This window comes from Parambassis ranga, chromosome 9 (assembly GCF_900634625.1).
Source record: "Parambassis ranga chromosome 9, fParRan2.1, whole genome shotgun sequence".
NCBI classification, from domain to species: domain Eukaryota; kingdom Metazoa; phylum Chordata; class Actinopteri; family Ambassidae; genus Parambassis; species Parambassis ranga.
Window position 1 is genome coordinate 9047847 of NC_041030.1, and position 18224 is coordinate 9066070.

The window sequence follows — 18224 nt, forward strand, 5'->3', positions numbered from 1 at the left end:
ATTGAGTTTGAAAAGTTGTAATTAGATGGCTTCATTTAGATGTGGACATTGTTTGGCGTAGTCTCCGCCTTTCTCTGCATCACTCCTCAACACAAAGCAACATAGACACAGTTTTGGAGACCATGACTTTTGGTCCCTTCTGCTGCCTCCGTCATGCTGTAGCATGTTTATATTAGAGGCCAGAGAATTAACTGTTAATAAGAGGTAAAGAAGATTATTATTAATCCCAATCTGTCAAAATACATTTTCTTCTAAAAGTTATATTAGTTCCTTTTCAGAAATGTTTCATTAGTGGATGTCCGTCCTTGCAAAACAAAGATGGATTTTTACAATGCAAACTATTGATTTCCAGTTAGATGTCACAGGATGACTGAACTTTTAAACTATCTGAAAAAGTGCACAGAGGTCTGTTCATTTAACCATGTGGATGAGTTGAGAAAAGACTCTCTGAGGCCAAATTAATTGGAAACTAAGTGGACACTTGCCAGGAAGCTCAGCAGTGAAACTCTTTTGTTAGAAGAAAAGGGAAAGTGTGGCCTATGCACTGTGTTCTCTGCTTTTCTGAACCTTTCTTTTGGCCTCTGAGTTCGTCAGTTGTTTGCTGACCAGTACACCATTATTTTTGCAGCCGTTAACAGTGTTTGCATAATTTCTCTGTCTCACATACGCAGCCAGTGCAGAAATATTGTCAAGCAATATGGCAGGAGTCGTAGCTCCTTCGACAGGAGGGGAGGTTTGTGGGGTATTTGAGAAATAATTTAAAAACGCCCACTGGGTGATGTTTCTTTTGATGAATCCACTGCCAATGTGTGTGATTTCTGGAATATTTGGTGGCCCTGACATAAGTACACGCCTCAATAGGTTCAGTCTTATGTTTATCTTTTACAGTGTTTCTATTGTTATGACCACAAGTGTAATAAATGTTTTAACTTTGCCTCATGTCAATAATAAAGTACTGGCGAAGTGAAGCAAAAGACATATGAATGTTGAATGGGGGAAAAAAGGTATTTTAGCATAAAGTTAGCAAGTAAAGAGTCATGTTGTGTCTAAACTGATCATTTAGGAGAATATCTAGCTGAGAACAACCATGTGTTTTTTTTACACAATGGGGAAAATGTGTTAATTGAGAGAACTGACCAATTGCTATAATGGAGATACACAAAACGTAAGAAATCTTGTCATTTATTCAGAGAACACATTAGGGCTTCCTTAAACCAGTTTCCACTTTAAAGCATACAGATGGTGCAAATGCTCTTATTCTTTTTTTTCTTTTTTTTTCTTAATGGAAGATAGCACACCACATTTGGCACTATTGTGGTTATAGTGCTCCAAATGACCTATGTGACAACAAAATATCCTGTATTATAACTACATTACTAAAAAGCTTTAAGACACATTCTGCACAAGCATTCAGTCAATTGAAAGTTCTTGTTTATGCAGACATTTGTATTTACACAGTGTGCATGAGAGCATGCACATATATGCACAATTTAATACTGAATTATGGTGCATATGACATTTGAGTACAAAAGTGAAACTTCTACTGTAGCTACCTGCATACATATTTGTATACTGTACAAAAACAACAACACCTTACTTACAGCTCAGTCTCTCTGTATTAGAAAAGATGTAAACATAGATTTGGAATTATTTTTATTTTTTTACTATATACTGCTCATCTTTTGGGGCTTTTTACACAGCGATGCACAGACAAAAGCCCCCCCCCCCCTTTCTTTCTCCTTATTTATCTTTGCTTTCACATACTGCTGGTTTGTAACCCAGTGCTCTTATTTGAGTAGCTCAGCCTGTCTAAATGTGCTCTTAGTTAATTTGATTTACGAGTCGGTGGCATATGTCACAACTATATTGCATATAATTGCAGAACTCAACTGAAAAATGAACAGTATTGTGAGCTTTTCTTTAAAAAAAAAGCAACAGAAATTATATCTGGTAACACCGCATAAAGCCGCCACATAAAGAAAAGGCAACAAAAAACACACACAGTGTCTCACAGTGACTACAAATAAATAAGTATTGGAAAAGGCATCAACTGCTGCAGGAGTGTTTGTTTTATAAGTACAGGTAAGAAAGACAAGACACCGGTTTGCTCTGTGTGAGCCAGTCAGTCAGTCAGAACCAAGCTGTTCAGGTGAATCTAAAATCTGTTATGTAATGACTGATCTCTCCTTTAACTAAAATATTTGTGCTAAGCTGATACCACTGTGATGTTTGGCAAATGTCAGGCACAATAATAAGAACAAGGTTGGCTGCATCACCACAATACATTTGGCACATTCTTTTGAGAAAACAACATTCAAATAGAAAATAAAATAAACACCACACCTCAACAAAAACAACGAAAAGACAGTCAAGTGCCACTAATAAGGTATCCATGACGGTACACAAATATAACCAATTGCACTTTTAAACAGCCTATTAAAATTAATGCATACATCCCAGACAACTCACCCTTTAACTGAGCTCCGGTATATTTGTGTCTGTTTCGACCCCTGTCATAGATTCTGGCTTCCTTCCAATTTAGAAAATTTCAGTAGAATTTACAAAAGTGTATCCACTCCAGAACCTACAGATACACAGCGGCCTTTTGGACAGAATGTGCCATTGTGCCCTTCTTTGTGTTGGCACTGTGTTACAGTAGCTGAGGCTCTGAGTTGCTCGAAAAGAGAAGGGTGTAGCAGCCTTTCCCCCCTCTTACTTAAACTAAAGGCATCCATCTCAAAATAGAAGGAACTGAAAAGAGCAGGGGTGGAAAAGAGAGGAAAAGAGTCACCTATTCATCTGACAGTGGACATGATCCCTTCTTCATAAGTCTCTGTGTGGTGTGTTGTGAGGGGGTCCAGTCTAAGTGCACGTAGTGACGGTCATGATGTTCCCACAGTTGGCCCCCCACAGGAGCTGGGCGGCGAGCTGTGGCTCCCAGCTGCTCCACTGCTCTTGTCAGATGGCTTCTTGTCCTTCTGTTTCAGGTGAACCTTCGCATGTCTCTTTCGCTCATCACTTCTAGCAAACTTGCGTCCACAGAACTCACAGGAGAAGGGTTTCTCGCCCGTGTGTGTGCGAATGTGTGTGGTCAGATGGTCACTCCGGCTGAAGGAGCGCATGCATATTCGGCACTGGAAGGGTTTGTGACCTGTGTGGATGCGAAGGTGACGTGTGAGCTCGTCTGAGCGTGAGAACCGTCTGTCACAGTTCTCTGCAGGACAAGCATGTGGCCGTTCGTGGATTGGGGTTTTGCTGGGCCGGTTGGGGTACTTCCGTGGTCGGATGGGTTTGAGGGTGAGAGTCTGTGGTGGGGGGTGGTGCTGAGGCGGGTGCTGCTGCCCTCCGATGAAGCCTGGGTGGATCTGCTGCTTGTCTTTGAATGCTCTGATGGTCTCCAGGGGGGTGATAGGTGGAGGGTTGACCCTGATGGGGTCCATGGTCTGGAAGGGCTTGTGCTCCATCACACCAACCTCACCCTGATGATGGAAAAGGTTGTAGTCAGGGATCATGGAGAAAAGGCTGCCATCCATGGAGGCTTTGGTAGTGGAGTGATAGTCATTGCCAGGGTAGGCTAGAGCCGTGCTGGTGGCAGGGCTGTGGTGGAAGGAGACCTGATCCTGGTACAGGTCGCTGCAGGTGGAGTAGGCAGGCAACGGCGGACCATATACCTGCTCCATATCTGATGTCTGCCCACCCATGCTGGCTGCGGAGGATGATGTCTGCGTCGTAACTGTGCCGGGTGATGGAGAAACCCCTAGAATCCCTGCACTGACAAGACTGATGATATTGTTATCTGAGCACCAGCCAGAGCCACCGATGCCACCTGACGGAGGAGTGTCAAAGGCAAACTTCCCCAGATAGGTGACAGTCTGCCCGCTGCGGTTGGACTGGAAGCTGGATCCATACTGAATGTCAGAGGTTCCTTTCTCACTCCCCATGCCCAGATCCATGATATTATCTGGATAAAAGCAAATGAAAACACACAACATGAATAAATCACCCATGTGACTGCTGACACATGAATATTGAAATACAATCATTTGAAAAGAAAAACCTGTGGAAGTGTTAAGGTGGCACAAAAAAAGTCACAAAATTCACATTTAGACTCTAGGAACTTTTAAGTGACAGTCCTTGGTTTGTCCTAAATTCTCTGTGACAGACAAGAAAACGCACAAAATAAAAGAAGTCCCATACAGTTCATAAAGAAATGTGAGCGCTGTCAGACCTGTAAGTTAAGTGACTGACTGCTGCATCTGAGAGAGTGGTGTCTCTCTCTCTCTCAGATCCCACAAGCTCTCATAAATCAAGACCTAAACACCCCCTTTGATCCAGTCATTGTGTCCCTCAGGAGGACAGCCAAACTGAATGGCAAGATTTGATTTCTTTACAGCAGGGAGGATTAGAAGGCAGACGCCACAGCTATCACGCTCAAGGATTCAAAACACGTTCGAAACAAAGAACATCTGGAAAGAAATTTAAGTGTTTCTTATCCAATTTCACAAATTTCCTTGATATTTTATTTATCTTATTGCTTCGCCCAGAACACACACACACACACACAATTAACTCACTCTACGAAACCTTTAAAATGCAGATGTGCTTAATAGGGATATGTGTGTTAGCAGATCAAGCTCAGAAGGTTAAATATGTGAAGAATTCTTAAGCAGAAGCTAAAACAGACGTCCCTTTCCATTTAAATCATATACAGTGCTTAAATGTTCACTCCCAGTAATTACAGCCTGCTGGAATTTGGCTGAAGGCAAATTATGAAATGAATGAAGCAAAAATGATGTGCATTGCACAATACTATTGAACACATGGGGATTCATAGGAACAATGACACTCCTGACATTTATTTGTAATTTTTGGAGAAGTCATTCATGAAATGAGGCTCAGCCGCAGCTTAATGAATTTTACTCTAAATGTTTGGTATTTTATATGTATTGTATTTTTAAACAGAATGAGTGGAGGAAAAATAAAGTCTTTACTGTTTGGCTGTGGGTCACACACCTGTTCCACCTGGAATATCACACAATGGTATTTTCAAAACTTCTTCGGCATAATTAAAAAAACATATTGATAAATTATAGAAATGAATTTTACCATAATCAATACACACACTGTGATAATCTGCCTTTCTAGGTTCATCTCCTTTCTGAGGTCACACAAAATAGATTTTATACCCGTCTTTATTTAGCTTATTAATTTGTGACATGAACGTTAAAAACGTAAAGTCGCGTATATTTATTTGACATTATAGTATTATTTCCAGCACATGACGACTCCATAATTCAATTCGCAGACTTGTCAGTAAAAAAAAGAAAGAGGGACTTGTTTCGGCTTAAATTTAGGTCGTGTTTTAATTTATGAATAAATAAATCGACAATAAATCGATTGTTTACAAATTTCAAAGTAAATCACTACACCTAACACCGTGCCCCCCCCCATCCCACCCCCAAGCCACAACAGAAGAAAAGATTTAGTATTTTTCGTGCATCATTGACCTATCACCTCAGAAGGTGAAGCTGTTCAATGACTGATTGATTCCATGTCAATCTACGACTTAGACGGCGTCTTCAGGAAGGCGTCTGATTTAACCGCAAATATATAAATGAATGTAAAAGAAGCCATAAATGAATCAATATCTTCGGCCTCGCAATATCATAGCAAATACAGTCTGGTCCGTGGGCCCCGTGTCTCATACAGGGGTGAGCAGCCACATACACGCCTACTGAAATCTAAACTGACATGTTAATAGAGTTGTGAATGAAAGTCATCAAGTAGTTGGATCATCTTTGCAGGTGTGTATCAGATTAATAAATCAGCGTCGTGGTAGTTTGATCATATTAACATTTTCTTATTGATTACCGATCAGTCAGCTGCCGGCTGCGCTTTGATAGACTTCACATCATATGAAGACGTTTCCTCAAACACGCGGCAGCTCCACAGAATTAAAAACATGATACATAAATGTAAAATCACAGAGGATGTTTCAAAGTTCACACAAAGGTGCCGTTTTTTCCACGTTTTATATTCCGCCACTTCGCCGATGCACATAATAGATTTTAAATAAAGCAAATAACTAAAACTAACACGGCCAAACCCGAGGGGCACACACTTTGATTTGTACTGAATATAAAGTGGGCAGTGTTTACACCTGACCCCGAGAAAGCTGTACAGGTTACGAGCGCCTGCCCTTACGCGCAACAGCCAGAGCGCAAACAGGTGCTCCAAGCCCCACAGACAACTGTTGCCGTCCTGTCGCATCGCAGTTTGAAACACTCAAATCAACAAAGAAAAGTAGAAGAGACTCTTACCTGTGTTCATCTGGGAATAGTGGTTAATAGATTCCGTACTGGTGAAAATATTCATAGACGTCGGGATGTCCTCTTCTGGGTAGAGACTGTCAGGGATCGTGTTTATTAAACTGCTCATGGTAAGAGGGATCTTGTCCGCTAGTTTCCCTGTCATAGCAGTTATAGTCAGTCCGACATTTATAAAGCACAACGCGCAGGTATCCAAGTAGTTACACAAAAAAACACCGGGTGTTCTCAAAGTGGCAAAACACAGGTGTGGACCGGGCGTGGAAAAAAAAGGAGAGAGGAGCAGGGATGGATCCTGTAGCTGTAGCTATCCAAGTATCCCGCGGAGGATGAGCAGCGCCGGTTATCTCCCCCTGTGTGATCACAGGCTATTGTTGTTATTAATCTGATCACTGTGGAAGCTGATGGGCTGCTTGTGGGGGAATTTGAAGTCTGTGAATCAATGGAGGAGGTGGTGGTGTTGGTTGCACAAGAGCAGCCCTACTTGCTCTATTGGAGCTGGATAGGGGACTCCAGTCTGCCTGTATTAAATAGGGGGATGGAACAGTTGTGTGACGTAGATGACCATATATGGACATGGGCGCCCAGCGCCAGGCTCTCCGCGCGTCAGTCTGTGGAAACTACAGTGGAGGCAAAAGGCTCCGACAGACAGATAGCAACAAAGTTTACAAAATCTACATGTCACCTCCAGCCGCGTCCTTCTTAGGGAGCTGGTGTTCCTGTCGTTGTGGAAAACATTACAACGATTCAGAACCTTCCTCACTCCTTTTAATGCCTTTACCGGACTAACAGCGAGCTCTGTCTGTCTGACACACTGCTGTGGCTGTAGGAGCAGCTTTACAAAAGTCTGGTTAATTTAATATCATAAAATGAGCTTTTATTTTACCAGTCTATACTCTGCCAATACTTCTTTGTATTATATACAATTGTGCGTGTGAGCTCTACTTCACTTTCACGCTTGTTATTGTCCAAAAATGTTCTCCTAACCCGCAGAAAAATCACTTTGGACAGTGTGAATGCACTCATTTTACACTGCACCGTGCTGCATGGCAGAGCACTGGTTCAGAGCTCCCCTTCGTGCAGCATGGTTCTCATACAAAGGCAGTAATTGACGGAGTTAATCGTTTGTAAATATTGCAAGCGCTTTGTAAATCCACAGGCTTGCTTTGACTTGGAGCCCAAGTGACCGCTTAAGTGGAAACTCCAAATAAGGCAGTGTCCGGCCCCGCCCCTTCACGTCTGTATTTGGACATGTGAGTTCCGGGTGAAGCAGTAGTGGAAAAGTGATCGGAAGCCAGACGTTTAAAAAGATGACAGTGGACAAAGCGTCATGGCTCGCTTTTCACCAACTTGTAAAAAGAAAAAGAAAAGAAAATACCTACACCAGCTGCCTTACAAAAATACCCTTCTGCAAGTTGGTTTGTGAAACAACAAACTAAAGTTCTCACTTTCTTAGTTTAGAGTTTTAACCTGTTATTGTTATATTTGCATTCAGAGTTTTAGGAAGGTTTGCCTAACTTTGTGTGTCCTGCTTAAGTTGTAAAAAGAAAAAGGTAAAACTGAAAGGCTAAATTAGAAAAAAAAACTGAATGAAAAGTGCTTGAATATTCAGACCTGAGAAATTAATGGTACCTCAATGAAGCAGAAGTGTAAACAGAGTGTGTGGGAGAATTAGTCTGATTCATGCTCTGTGTTTAGGGGGCTTACACACACCGAGCAGCCAGTGATCTTATGTGTCTCATTACCACAGGCGAGTCCTCCATGTGCCTGTCTGTCACAGCTGTGTGGAGTACTCCCGGTGCGCCTTGTTGCTGGTGTTGTACCTTCAAGCAGTAAATTAGACAGTAATGAACCTGATGGACTTGATTCAAACTAAACCCACTCATGACTGGCCACAGAGTTTCTATTTTGGTGTCATCAGCTACATCATACTGAGTCATCCCCTAAACTTCATTATTTGATACATCAGTTCAGGTCAAAGGGGATCACGAGTTAGGTGCTGTTTTCTCTTGAGTCGAAGCTAGAAGTTGCAAAATTTCGTCCTGCTAATGTACAGTCATCATCAGCCCTTACATAAGAAATACAAGTTATGTGTAATAATAGCATATTTAAGAAAACCAAGGGCCATGTAGTACCCTGCTAGGACTAACAGCAGGAACATGAGGTGATGGAGCACAATGCCTCAGCCTCATATATTCTATTTAATCATTAACAATGTTAGCTTGTTAACTGAGTATTTATGGCAGTGGTTTTTGCATTAGACTGTTTTGTAAAGTCTGCTCTCCCTGTTATTTTGTCCATCCCATTCACAGGTTGAACAGTGCAGTAGGAAATCCATGGAAACAAGGTTGCCACAACTGTCATGCTTTTGGATGCAAACCAATGAGACGACTCCCCTCAGGTGTGATTGGGCTGTATAGTGCCTCTCCTGAGGGGGAAGCGTTTATATGTGGCTCTGTGGTTGGAAAGTTGGATGGTGCAGCCAGCTGGAAAACCCACCTGTTGCAGGTTTATTTCCTCGACTGTGAGCTGGGTCACATGGGGCAGGCCTGCACTGTCTGTCAATGGCTCACGGCATTATATCTGCAACGTCCTGGCTGTTTTGCATACAGAGATTCCATGGAAGCACAGCATGCTAAAGCACAGTGGGAAACTTCCCAGGCACTGTGGATATATAGTCAAATTAGTATAGTTTTTTCCAGGCTTGATGGGGAAAGCTAAAATGGTTGTTCCTTATTGTTAATGTAGGAGTTGGAAAGATAACAGCAACCGTAACTTTACAAACGTTATTTTGACAAAGTCCAATTAATCAACCTAGGTACATAAACAATAGCTTTTCGATTCCTTTCTTATCACATCAGTACTCTGTATGTAGAGCTTTGTTTTTCACAGCTATTAAGTATAACAAAAGACATTTAAGATACACAGCTATCACGAATACCTTAAGAAAAATCTTTAGAGGTCATAAGGTGCATTTTAAAATTCTGCATTTGTTATTGGTTAAAGTGTTCAATAGTGCCTGAAAACGTGGATATTCATGTGGTATTTATTCAGAGGCAGGGCTCAAATCTCCAGGTGGACTGAGCTGCACCGACTCTCTGCAGTCAAGATTATGCAGGACAATACCAGCCTGTAGGGGTCAAAAACATAGTAAACACATGTGCAGAGAGGTCAGACAACCATATTGTTGACATGCATTGAACAGATGTCACACTCCAATTCCTTTTGCCACTGCTCACAACAAGTGATGAACTGCAGAAATTCCCAGGAGAAATACATCCCCTGCACTTCTTCAGCAGCAGAAGAATGGAGACTCAAGTCATCATGCATATTAGATCACTTAGTGCCGGTTAGGCAATTGAATTGATTATACAAATTCCTTTTAATTAATGTAAGTTTGAATAAATTAAGAAAATATTAAATGCCTTTCCCATATCATCAGGGGACGTGAGAAGCTACTTTTTTCAGAGAAGGCAATATACTGTGCAGTGTTGAACTACAGCTGTCAGTTTTTCTTAATCATAATATTTCAACTCTCCTGACATTTGGAGTAAAAATAAACACATTCAAGGAAGCTGAGTGGCAAAACCCAGCTGTTTTGGCAGGATATCTCCCAGATATAAAGGGAAAAATGCACAGTGTATTTGGAAGTACAAATCTTGGCATTTCAATGGTGTACTGATGGATTCAAGTAGGTGGTTTTTGGAAGAATGCTCTCCCACTTGGCATGCCTCACAATGAGTGTGGAATCATGCTCCATTTGCCAATTGTTAAAAATGTGATTTCATAAGTCAAATAAGATAGGCAAATCAAGGTCAAGAGTGGTATTCCATCCGACAGACACTTATCATTTGTTCAAAAGGAATGGATTCTTTCACTAACTGTGTGCTTATGTGCATTGTTTTGGTTGTTTTGTTTGTGGACTCGGCTGCTTTGACTGCTAAGTCGGGGAGGCAAACAAAGCAAATGCAGGACAATTTGATCAATGATCTCCCAGAGTTCATAGGGAGGGCACATAAGGGTTTACCAAGGCTGGCTTAACCACCAAAGGAACAAAAACCTCTATTACCTACTCCTGCCTAGCCCACTGATGAGACACCAAATTAGGGTCAATGAAACCACCAACTAAAGATTGATCATCGGAACATCAAAGTCATTCATGTAAATCCAGCCTTTTTCAGACATCTGGGGTATTGATACAAACCACTCCCACAGGAGAGTTGCTGGTTAGAAACCAATATTTCTCCTGGGGGGTACTCTGACCGACCCTCTACAAAGACCCGTGAAGTCTGAAAAGTATCTCATCGTGAAAGGGTTGAAAAGTTTATCCACACCATCCTCTACAGACCTGCCAGGTGAGGCTCTTATGCAACTGTCCAAAGTTCAAAATGGGTTCACATCCCAAAGTTACCCTCAAGGACGCATTTAGACAGAGCAGTTTTTACTTCAGAAAAATCAGTCATCGACCTGAAAGTTGCTCAGTGTTTCCAGTTGAGGTGAGAGTGGTCAATGGAAATATGATAAACAATCACACAAACAGCAAGTTCCCTTCACTCAGTGTATTACAGGCCCTGCAGCCCCTCCCCCTGTCCTGTCACTCCGTTGAGTATTTTGGTTCAAGTTCCACTGCGGCATCCGGCTGTGTTGCGGTCTCGGTTTCACCTCCCACTTCCTTTTTTTGGCCCTGACGTGTTTCCGCCCCTGAATTAGAATCAACTCTTTCCACACTGAGCTGTGATATCAGGCCGTCTTCCTTCTCTTGTCGACGGTGTTCGGAAACTAATAAGAAATCCCCAGCGATGTCAAAATCTATCTCCCAAATCCTTCACCACTAGCCACGTGACAGAGATACAGTGCAACATCAAAACCAAACATCTGGTGCAACACAAAGAGGAAATCTCTCTCTAACTAGACGATAAGATAGAAGCATAGAGGTGACTAACTTAATGCAAGCTTTGAAGAATTCTTGCTGTTTAGTTTAGGAAAAGTGGGGAAACAGTAAAAGAGGGAAGACATCCTAGTCTACATTACTGTACTGACAGATTCCTTTTCCATGTCAGTCTTTGTAGTTTTGGGTGAGAAACTGCAGCGTGGCCACAGGTTCCCCCAGATCACACCTTGTGACGAAGGCCTGATAATCCCATTTACCTGTGGAAACACAAACACAGATAATTACTGTAGTGAAATGTACTCAAATTAAGAACAATGGAAATAATTTGTTGTTCTGCAAATCGGCTCAAATATAGTAGACTCGGTCTCTGGTGCATTACAAAAACATTTCGTAGGACCGCACGGTCTGTGTTTCAGGGATCTGAGGCCTAACTGAGCAGCACATGGCTCTGGGATGTGAGTCACTGAGAACAGCACTGCTGAAAATAAAACATGTTGCTGTAATGATGGAGGTGGGAACGCAAGGACGTATTGGCAAGAAGATATGATTCAATCGCCTGGACTGTTTTTTTCTTCCCTCCCCTTTTAAACAAACACCAGACGGCCATCCGGCTGGTATGACAATATCACTTCTTCGATTTTGACAACCGCTGATTCCCTGCAGCTTCCCCTCCCTTTACAAGAAAAAAAAGACAAATTCACAATTATCATTCCAAGCAAAGAAAACCTTGCATGCTTTAAACTTGCAAACTTCAACAGATCTAAGAAAGAAACAGTGTTGGTGTGTGCATCTTCATATGTTTGGGTGTGTAAAAGACAATGCTTTGCTACTTTGCTCTGTAATCCAGGGAATCACTGACGTTCTGGTATTTCCGTACGTGGAGTAATTACATTAACAGCTGCTCAAGAATAGCATTGGAAAGTTAATCTTTTGAAAAGAAAGCCAACAACTGAAATGGTCCAAATCTGTACAGAATGGCCGCGCAGTTAGGGGTCAAATCTGACTGGCTGGATAGAGAAATGACTGTTTTTGACCTCTTGCTGCAGCTGCTTTTCAGTCCCTCATTCAGGCTGTTTTTGCCATCAGGGAGATGCATTTCAAATCCTCCAGTATTGTGCAGGATATAGGAGAAGAAACACACTCTGCAAGTGCCCTGGATATCAAAAGCCACCACCTCCCCATACCAGAGAAACTCATTTACATTTCAGATGAAATGTCTTATTTAAGGTTGTAAATTTTCATGCTTTTTTTCAGGTTACATTATTGCATCCCTAGAGTGTTTATTTTCAGTTGGAAGGCTTAAAAAATAAAATGACATCATTGCAAAATGATTCTTTTCCTGAACCACACTACATGTTTAGTTTATGCGACTGACATCTCAATGTGTCTAGATCTGCTGTGAGTTCAGGCCATGTTCTGAGCTCAGCTGGGGAGGATAATGAATAATAACTGGGAGATGAGCAGATGAGTACCCGAATCTCACCAGGTCCTCTCTGTGAATGAAGATTGCCTGCAGAAAGGCCTCTAATAATCAGGAGAGGGCAATGGAGTCAAGTGACCTGTCTGTATGATAGGGCATGGCCCCGGTGGCCCCTCTGGCCTGTGCGTCAGTGGCAGATAATGCACCGCCTCTGCAGAAGCCCAAACTCCCCTGTATGTCCAGAACAAGGTCTCTCACCCCTCAGAGGTAGCACCTTGAAGAAAACTGAGGGGTGAGGCAGCTGGGGGCAAACTTTACACTCAGTGTAGGGATATATATGTGGCAGATTTGACTCTGAAAGTTTCCTTATTTGCCAAGAGAACATGACTTGTAGTATCAAGTCAGGAATGCCATACTGAGAATCATTTTATTGTACAATAACGATCTAACAGAGAGTCAAAATCAGGCACTGCTTGTAAGGCTTTACACACATAATCCTGTCTAAAGCTGTGCAATCATTGGGCACAATCCAAAATGAGGCAAATTCACAATATCTGGCGCTATCATGCTGGCTGGTACCCTGCAAATGCCTAGACTTACAAGTGACCTTAAAATAGGCTGGTGTCTGTTTGTAGTGCAGAGACATGTTTCCGCCTCTCCCATCTGCCTGCTCATGGAAAGGACAGATAGTGTGGGACCTGAGGGCGACGTGAAAGTCTTCCTGCCTCTCCTTTTGTTTCCACCTTGCTTCTCCGTCTGGGTATGGCAGGAAGATCAGGACTGCTGTGAGGTGACACAGAATTGCTACATTTAGTGGTGTGGGCGGTGTCCCTGTTAAACCTCTTACAGTGTCTCAGAAATCCTCAAAACCAAATGATGCTGTTCATTGCAGCAGAGTCAAAGGAGCCGTATCAGCGAAAGAGCTTCAACACACTTCGTACGATTCATGGTGGCGATAATGCAATCATTATTTCATGAAGGGAAAAAAATTTGAGGCATGTTAGAGGTCAGGGGTCAGACACAGAACAAAGTCCTGCTCAGTAACGCTTCGGCAGGGCAGCTCGAGGAACACAAAGTCACACTGCTCTCAATGCAGCATATTCTATTCATCGCAGACACGTGTGAAATGATATTTGGTGTTTGCTTCTCTGTTTGCTGTATTTCTTCCTCAGTTCAGTTAGGGTTAAGTTTCAAAAGCTTAATACCGTAGTATTAACATTTTTTCATATGCTGAATCTTTCACTGAAATGACAAAACACTGAAAATGTCCCAGTTTTCATTTTTGTGAAACACTAAATAAAAAAAGCAACCACTAAACACGCTGGAATAGCAGGAACCAGATAATGACTGGCATGTGTTTGAAGAATTAGAATTAATTAATTAATTAATTAATTATTATTATTATCGAGTATTGTTGATTCAGTATTGCCTATTGATCCCCTAATCCATGTTTCAGTTATTCTCATTAGGACTTACTGTGTGATTCTTTTCTGACAAGCTTGGGTAATATGTATTATTTATGAGTCTTCCTGCAATCAAAACTATTGATCTTGTAGTAGTTTTAATCATTTTTAACAACATTTCAAACCAATCCATGGATGAGGAAAGTTAAGAGAAAAAAAACTTTTACCCTGAACCTGAGGAAAAAAAAAAATAGCACCAGCCAAAATTCAAAACGTCAAAGTGTTCCTTTAAGGCAGTCGACTCCTGGCTGAAACTCAGGCCTGCTGTAGCAACCAAATCCTGGCTCTCTTGACTCCACGCAGCTCTGATTAATGGTAGAGGCTGTGGGTGGGTGGTAGACATGGATCTGCCCATTACCACACTGCAACATTGCAAATGGCTTCAATTACTGTGGAGTGTGCTGAGCTGGCAGTAGGGGCTCTAGGAGGCAAGATGAGCAACGTGTACGATGCAGCAGCTAACTCCACTGTGATCCATTCATTCACACAATGTGAACATCACATACATCCTCTCCAATTTACAACAAAAAAAGGAGAAGAAAAAGGGGCCAAGATTATGAGTTTAATCAATATTTTATTTTCAACTTTTTGCTTTTTAGCTAATTACTCTGATGATGTTTGTGATTCTGATCAGCCTTCAGACACTGCTGAGGTTCAGGTCGGGAGACACACAGGGCTGGATGTGCCAACAGTACATGTGCAAACTAACATGTAGGCTGAAACAACACGAGATGGCCTCTGTCAAGGCCTCAGGGTTTCCCTCCCGTCATTGTAACACTGTTTCCCTTGACAAACTGACTCGTCGGCACTAAACAGTAGCAGGACATGTTAAGGGCTTGCCAAGTGGCTGACAAGTATCACAAGGGCCCAAGCGCCCACGCCTGCCCCCCCACCCTGGCACGGGGGCAGCCTCCAGTCAGGGACGGCCTTCCTGAGCCAGAGCAATGGGGATTCCCTATGATCACGCCCCTGTGCCCAATGCCAAGAGCGCAGCCCCCCTGTAGTTCCTTGTGTAACAAACCAGCTGTCTCCATCAGTTCACTGACCCACATTCATAACCTTAGCACAGGAGGCACTGCAGACTCCCACGGTTCCTCACAACAGCCCAGCTCCACCTCTAATTGTTCACTGCCTTTATTACTTAAGTGATGGTCAGAGATGAAAAGAAGAAAGACAACAAATTTGAGATAAAATTGAGTCAATGACTGCGCTACTGGAAGTGGAAAACGATCATTAGGAGTCTTCCACCCACGGCTAAATGCTCTCCCTTTGCAAATCACATCAATTAATGTCATGGGCTATGAAAAATGCTCTCTGTGTCATACCACATGGAGGGAGGACAGACGCTAATAAGTGAACATACTTAACGGAGGAGGTGGGGAGACATGGGATTCCCTCTGCTCCTCTTGTCTGTGCGGGAATACCGTGCTCATGGCCAAGAGGAGGCCAATAATAATGCAGCAGGTACAACACTAAATTCAGCCAAACTGGTAACAAGTGTTGAATCAATTTTGTTTTTCTGTTTATAAACCACAACAAGGTTTTTATTCCTAATATGTTACACGGCATCTATTTCCATCTCACTCTTTACAAGGACAGCTATTCTCTCCAGAATTGACCCATCAAATGAAACATTTGATTATCCAAGAGTGAATTTCTTAATTTCATTTCCCTTGAATAGAGAGAACTGTTTGCAGGAGAGAGGAAGTGCTACAGCGGGTTAAACTCATCCAGCAGATTAGGGATGGGTGGATCCACTCAGTTCAATTGCTTCATAATGTGGGGGCAACTACTGTTTTGGAGCTAGTAGCAGAAAATTAGTATGCTCGAGTTTATTTTGCACAAAAAAACATATTAAAATATTCTAAATAGCAAGCTATTATTCATGCCATTATTTCTTCAGCTTAACCAGGTGTGACATAGTGAATACCTCAAAAACAAGATAAGGGTTCATCTCAACCTTTTCCAAATGTGAGTTGGGTATGTAAAATAGCAAAAGTACATCTCTTTTGACATTCATTTTTCCAGAGGTTTCAACATCAAACAACCCTCAGCCTAATGTGCCTGGATTGTTTGCTGACAAAGCTGTCAAAACTTCAAACAGAAGAGACTGGCAGCTCCACTCATTCACGGCCGCAACACTTGAAGTCTCAAACCGCCCTGATCTCCCTTCAAATCACTGGCTGCGACCCGAGTAGAACAGACAGACAGGCACGCCTCCTGTGAGGTGCTCCACTGTTGCCCACCTTCCCACAGACTTCAGGGGATGGAAAAAGTAAGCAAATCCAAAGTATAAACAAAACAATAAGTCTGCAAGGCAAACAAGACTGACTTTAGAAATTCACACACACACACACACACACACACACACACACACACAAGCACAAAAGATACCAGCAGTAATCAAGGTTATAACTAAATTGGCTGTTGAGGAGCAGTGACAGGGTTGATAGGGATTTTGGGTTTGGCGGGGGTTAATAAGACATGGTCAGGCAGACTCGTGCAGGTGTGCGTGGGAGCCAGTAATACTTGTCTTGACCCTGCAGACATTAACACTGCAGCAGACTTACTCACTAACCTCATTAACATTTCCCTTGTTAAGTTCAAGCAGTTGAAGAAAATGATCTACCTAAATTCATTGTAAATTATGCAAAATGACGTGTCTGGACAAAATGAAGCCACGTGGGTCTTACAGACGACCTGTGGTGTCTAATAATTATTATATATATTAATATATGTATATATAATAATCATAAAAACTCAACAATTATCACAGATACACTTGGGTGACACAAAACCTATAATAGGGGTAATCCAAGAGGAACTCTTGAGTTTTAGTGCCTTGCTGTAATCTTTGTATTGCTGATTCAACAACTAACTGCTGGCGGTAGTGTGGGTCACTGTTGGCATATGATAGATGATACTGCAGTAGACAGAACAACAGTGTGAATTGAAGATGCTGGTGACTGGAGTCATTACCACGGGCTGACATCTCCTGCGTGGTTAGTGACACTTCTGGAGGCTGCTCATACAGCATGAACTGGTAGCGATGAAGACCTGTCTTCTGTGGTGGGCTTGGTGGATGATAATCTGTGAGGGAAAACGAAGAAGAAGAACCAGGGAAGCTGAGACATGGGTATGATAATATTTCACAGTTAACTGTATATGAGTATCGCAAGAAAAACAGTGAGCAAAACCTTCCACAATACGTATGAGTGAGGCAATAGTACAGTAACTCACATTACTCAGTGAAAAATCATACTGTACTAACCAGTGAGGGTCGTCCCTTGTATTTGTCCTTTCTTGAGGTTACTGCCCTAAAATTCAAACACAGAGTCAGTCAGGCAAATTATGAGGGATAGTCAGTTTACTTTTGGGCAAAACCCAATCACAATTGTTTAAAAAATGTCCATAAAACTAACAATCTGACAACAAAGGCAGAACAGTGGGTTACATTGCTTCCTACAACATGATACCACTCCCTGAGCTCTGTGTTCCCACAGATGAGCCTTCTAAACTCATTTAACTCGTTCCAACAAAAACGAGGATGTAGAGGCCATTTAATTGTGAAACTGTAATAATGGTACAAACTGTAATAAAAATGTATCAGGGAAAGTGATATTAGTGAGTGTATATAACCATTAATGTGATAATTGGAAAAAGACAATTATAAATTGCTAGTTAATAAAAAATAACCTTACAGAAATCTCTACTACAGGCTTACATCAACATTATTTTAAAATATGTCAAAGTTAAATATATGAATGATCCCAGTATATTAATATCTGTAGACAATAGACAATTCTTAGACAAAAGAGTTCCTAAGCAAATTAAACTGCTGAGAGGATTTCCAATTTCCCATATTATTAATTGTATATTAACTTCCTGTTGCCTAGAAACAGACATCATGTAACCAGACATGAAGCACAGACATTATTCATGAGCGTTTTCTACGGTATATTTGTCAGGTTAAACTTCCTCATATCCAGGAAGCACACAGTCAAGCACTTCACACTGCAAATTGCACACAGGCATGTTTGTTTAATATACTTGGCTATTTACTGCAAGACGGCTGCATCCTTGAGTGGGAGGAGGAAAAGGACTAAATATGTTGTCTGTAAAAT

General features: G+C 41.9%; 2 protein-coding genes across 2 annotated transcripts in view; both read right to left on the bottom strand.

The window, feature by feature from the left end:
- Window positions 1-1088: 1088 nt before the first annotated feature.
- Window positions 1089-6858, bottom strand: egr3 (early growth response 3). The gene is made up of 2 exons (XM_028415263.1): window positions 6321-6858; window positions 1089-3961 (listed from the first exon to the last, which is right to left on the bottom strand). The coding sequence occupies exons 1-2, from the start codon at window positions 6472-6474 to the stop codon at window positions 2883-2885; spliced, it is 1233 nt and encodes a 410-aa protein (XP_028271064.1). The 5' UTR covers window positions 6475-6858; the 3' UTR covers window positions 1089-2882.
- Window positions 6859-9354: 2496 nt separating this feature from the next.
- pebp4 (phosphatidylethanolamine binding protein 4) overlaps window positions 9355-18224 on the bottom strand; it is a 44390-nt gene continuing 35520 nt past the window's right edge. Inside the window, exons 5-7 of the mRNA XM_028415354.1 lie at window positions 17372-17417; window positions 17080-17190; window positions 9355-11474 (exon numbers count right to left, since the gene is read on the bottom strand). Of these exons, the coding sequence (XP_028271155.1) occupies window positions 11383-11474; window positions 17080-17190; window positions 17372-17417 (249 nt within the window). The 3' untranslated portion in view covers window positions 9355-11382. The remainder of the gene's footprint in view (window positions 11475-17079; window positions 17191-17371; window positions 17418-18224) is intronic.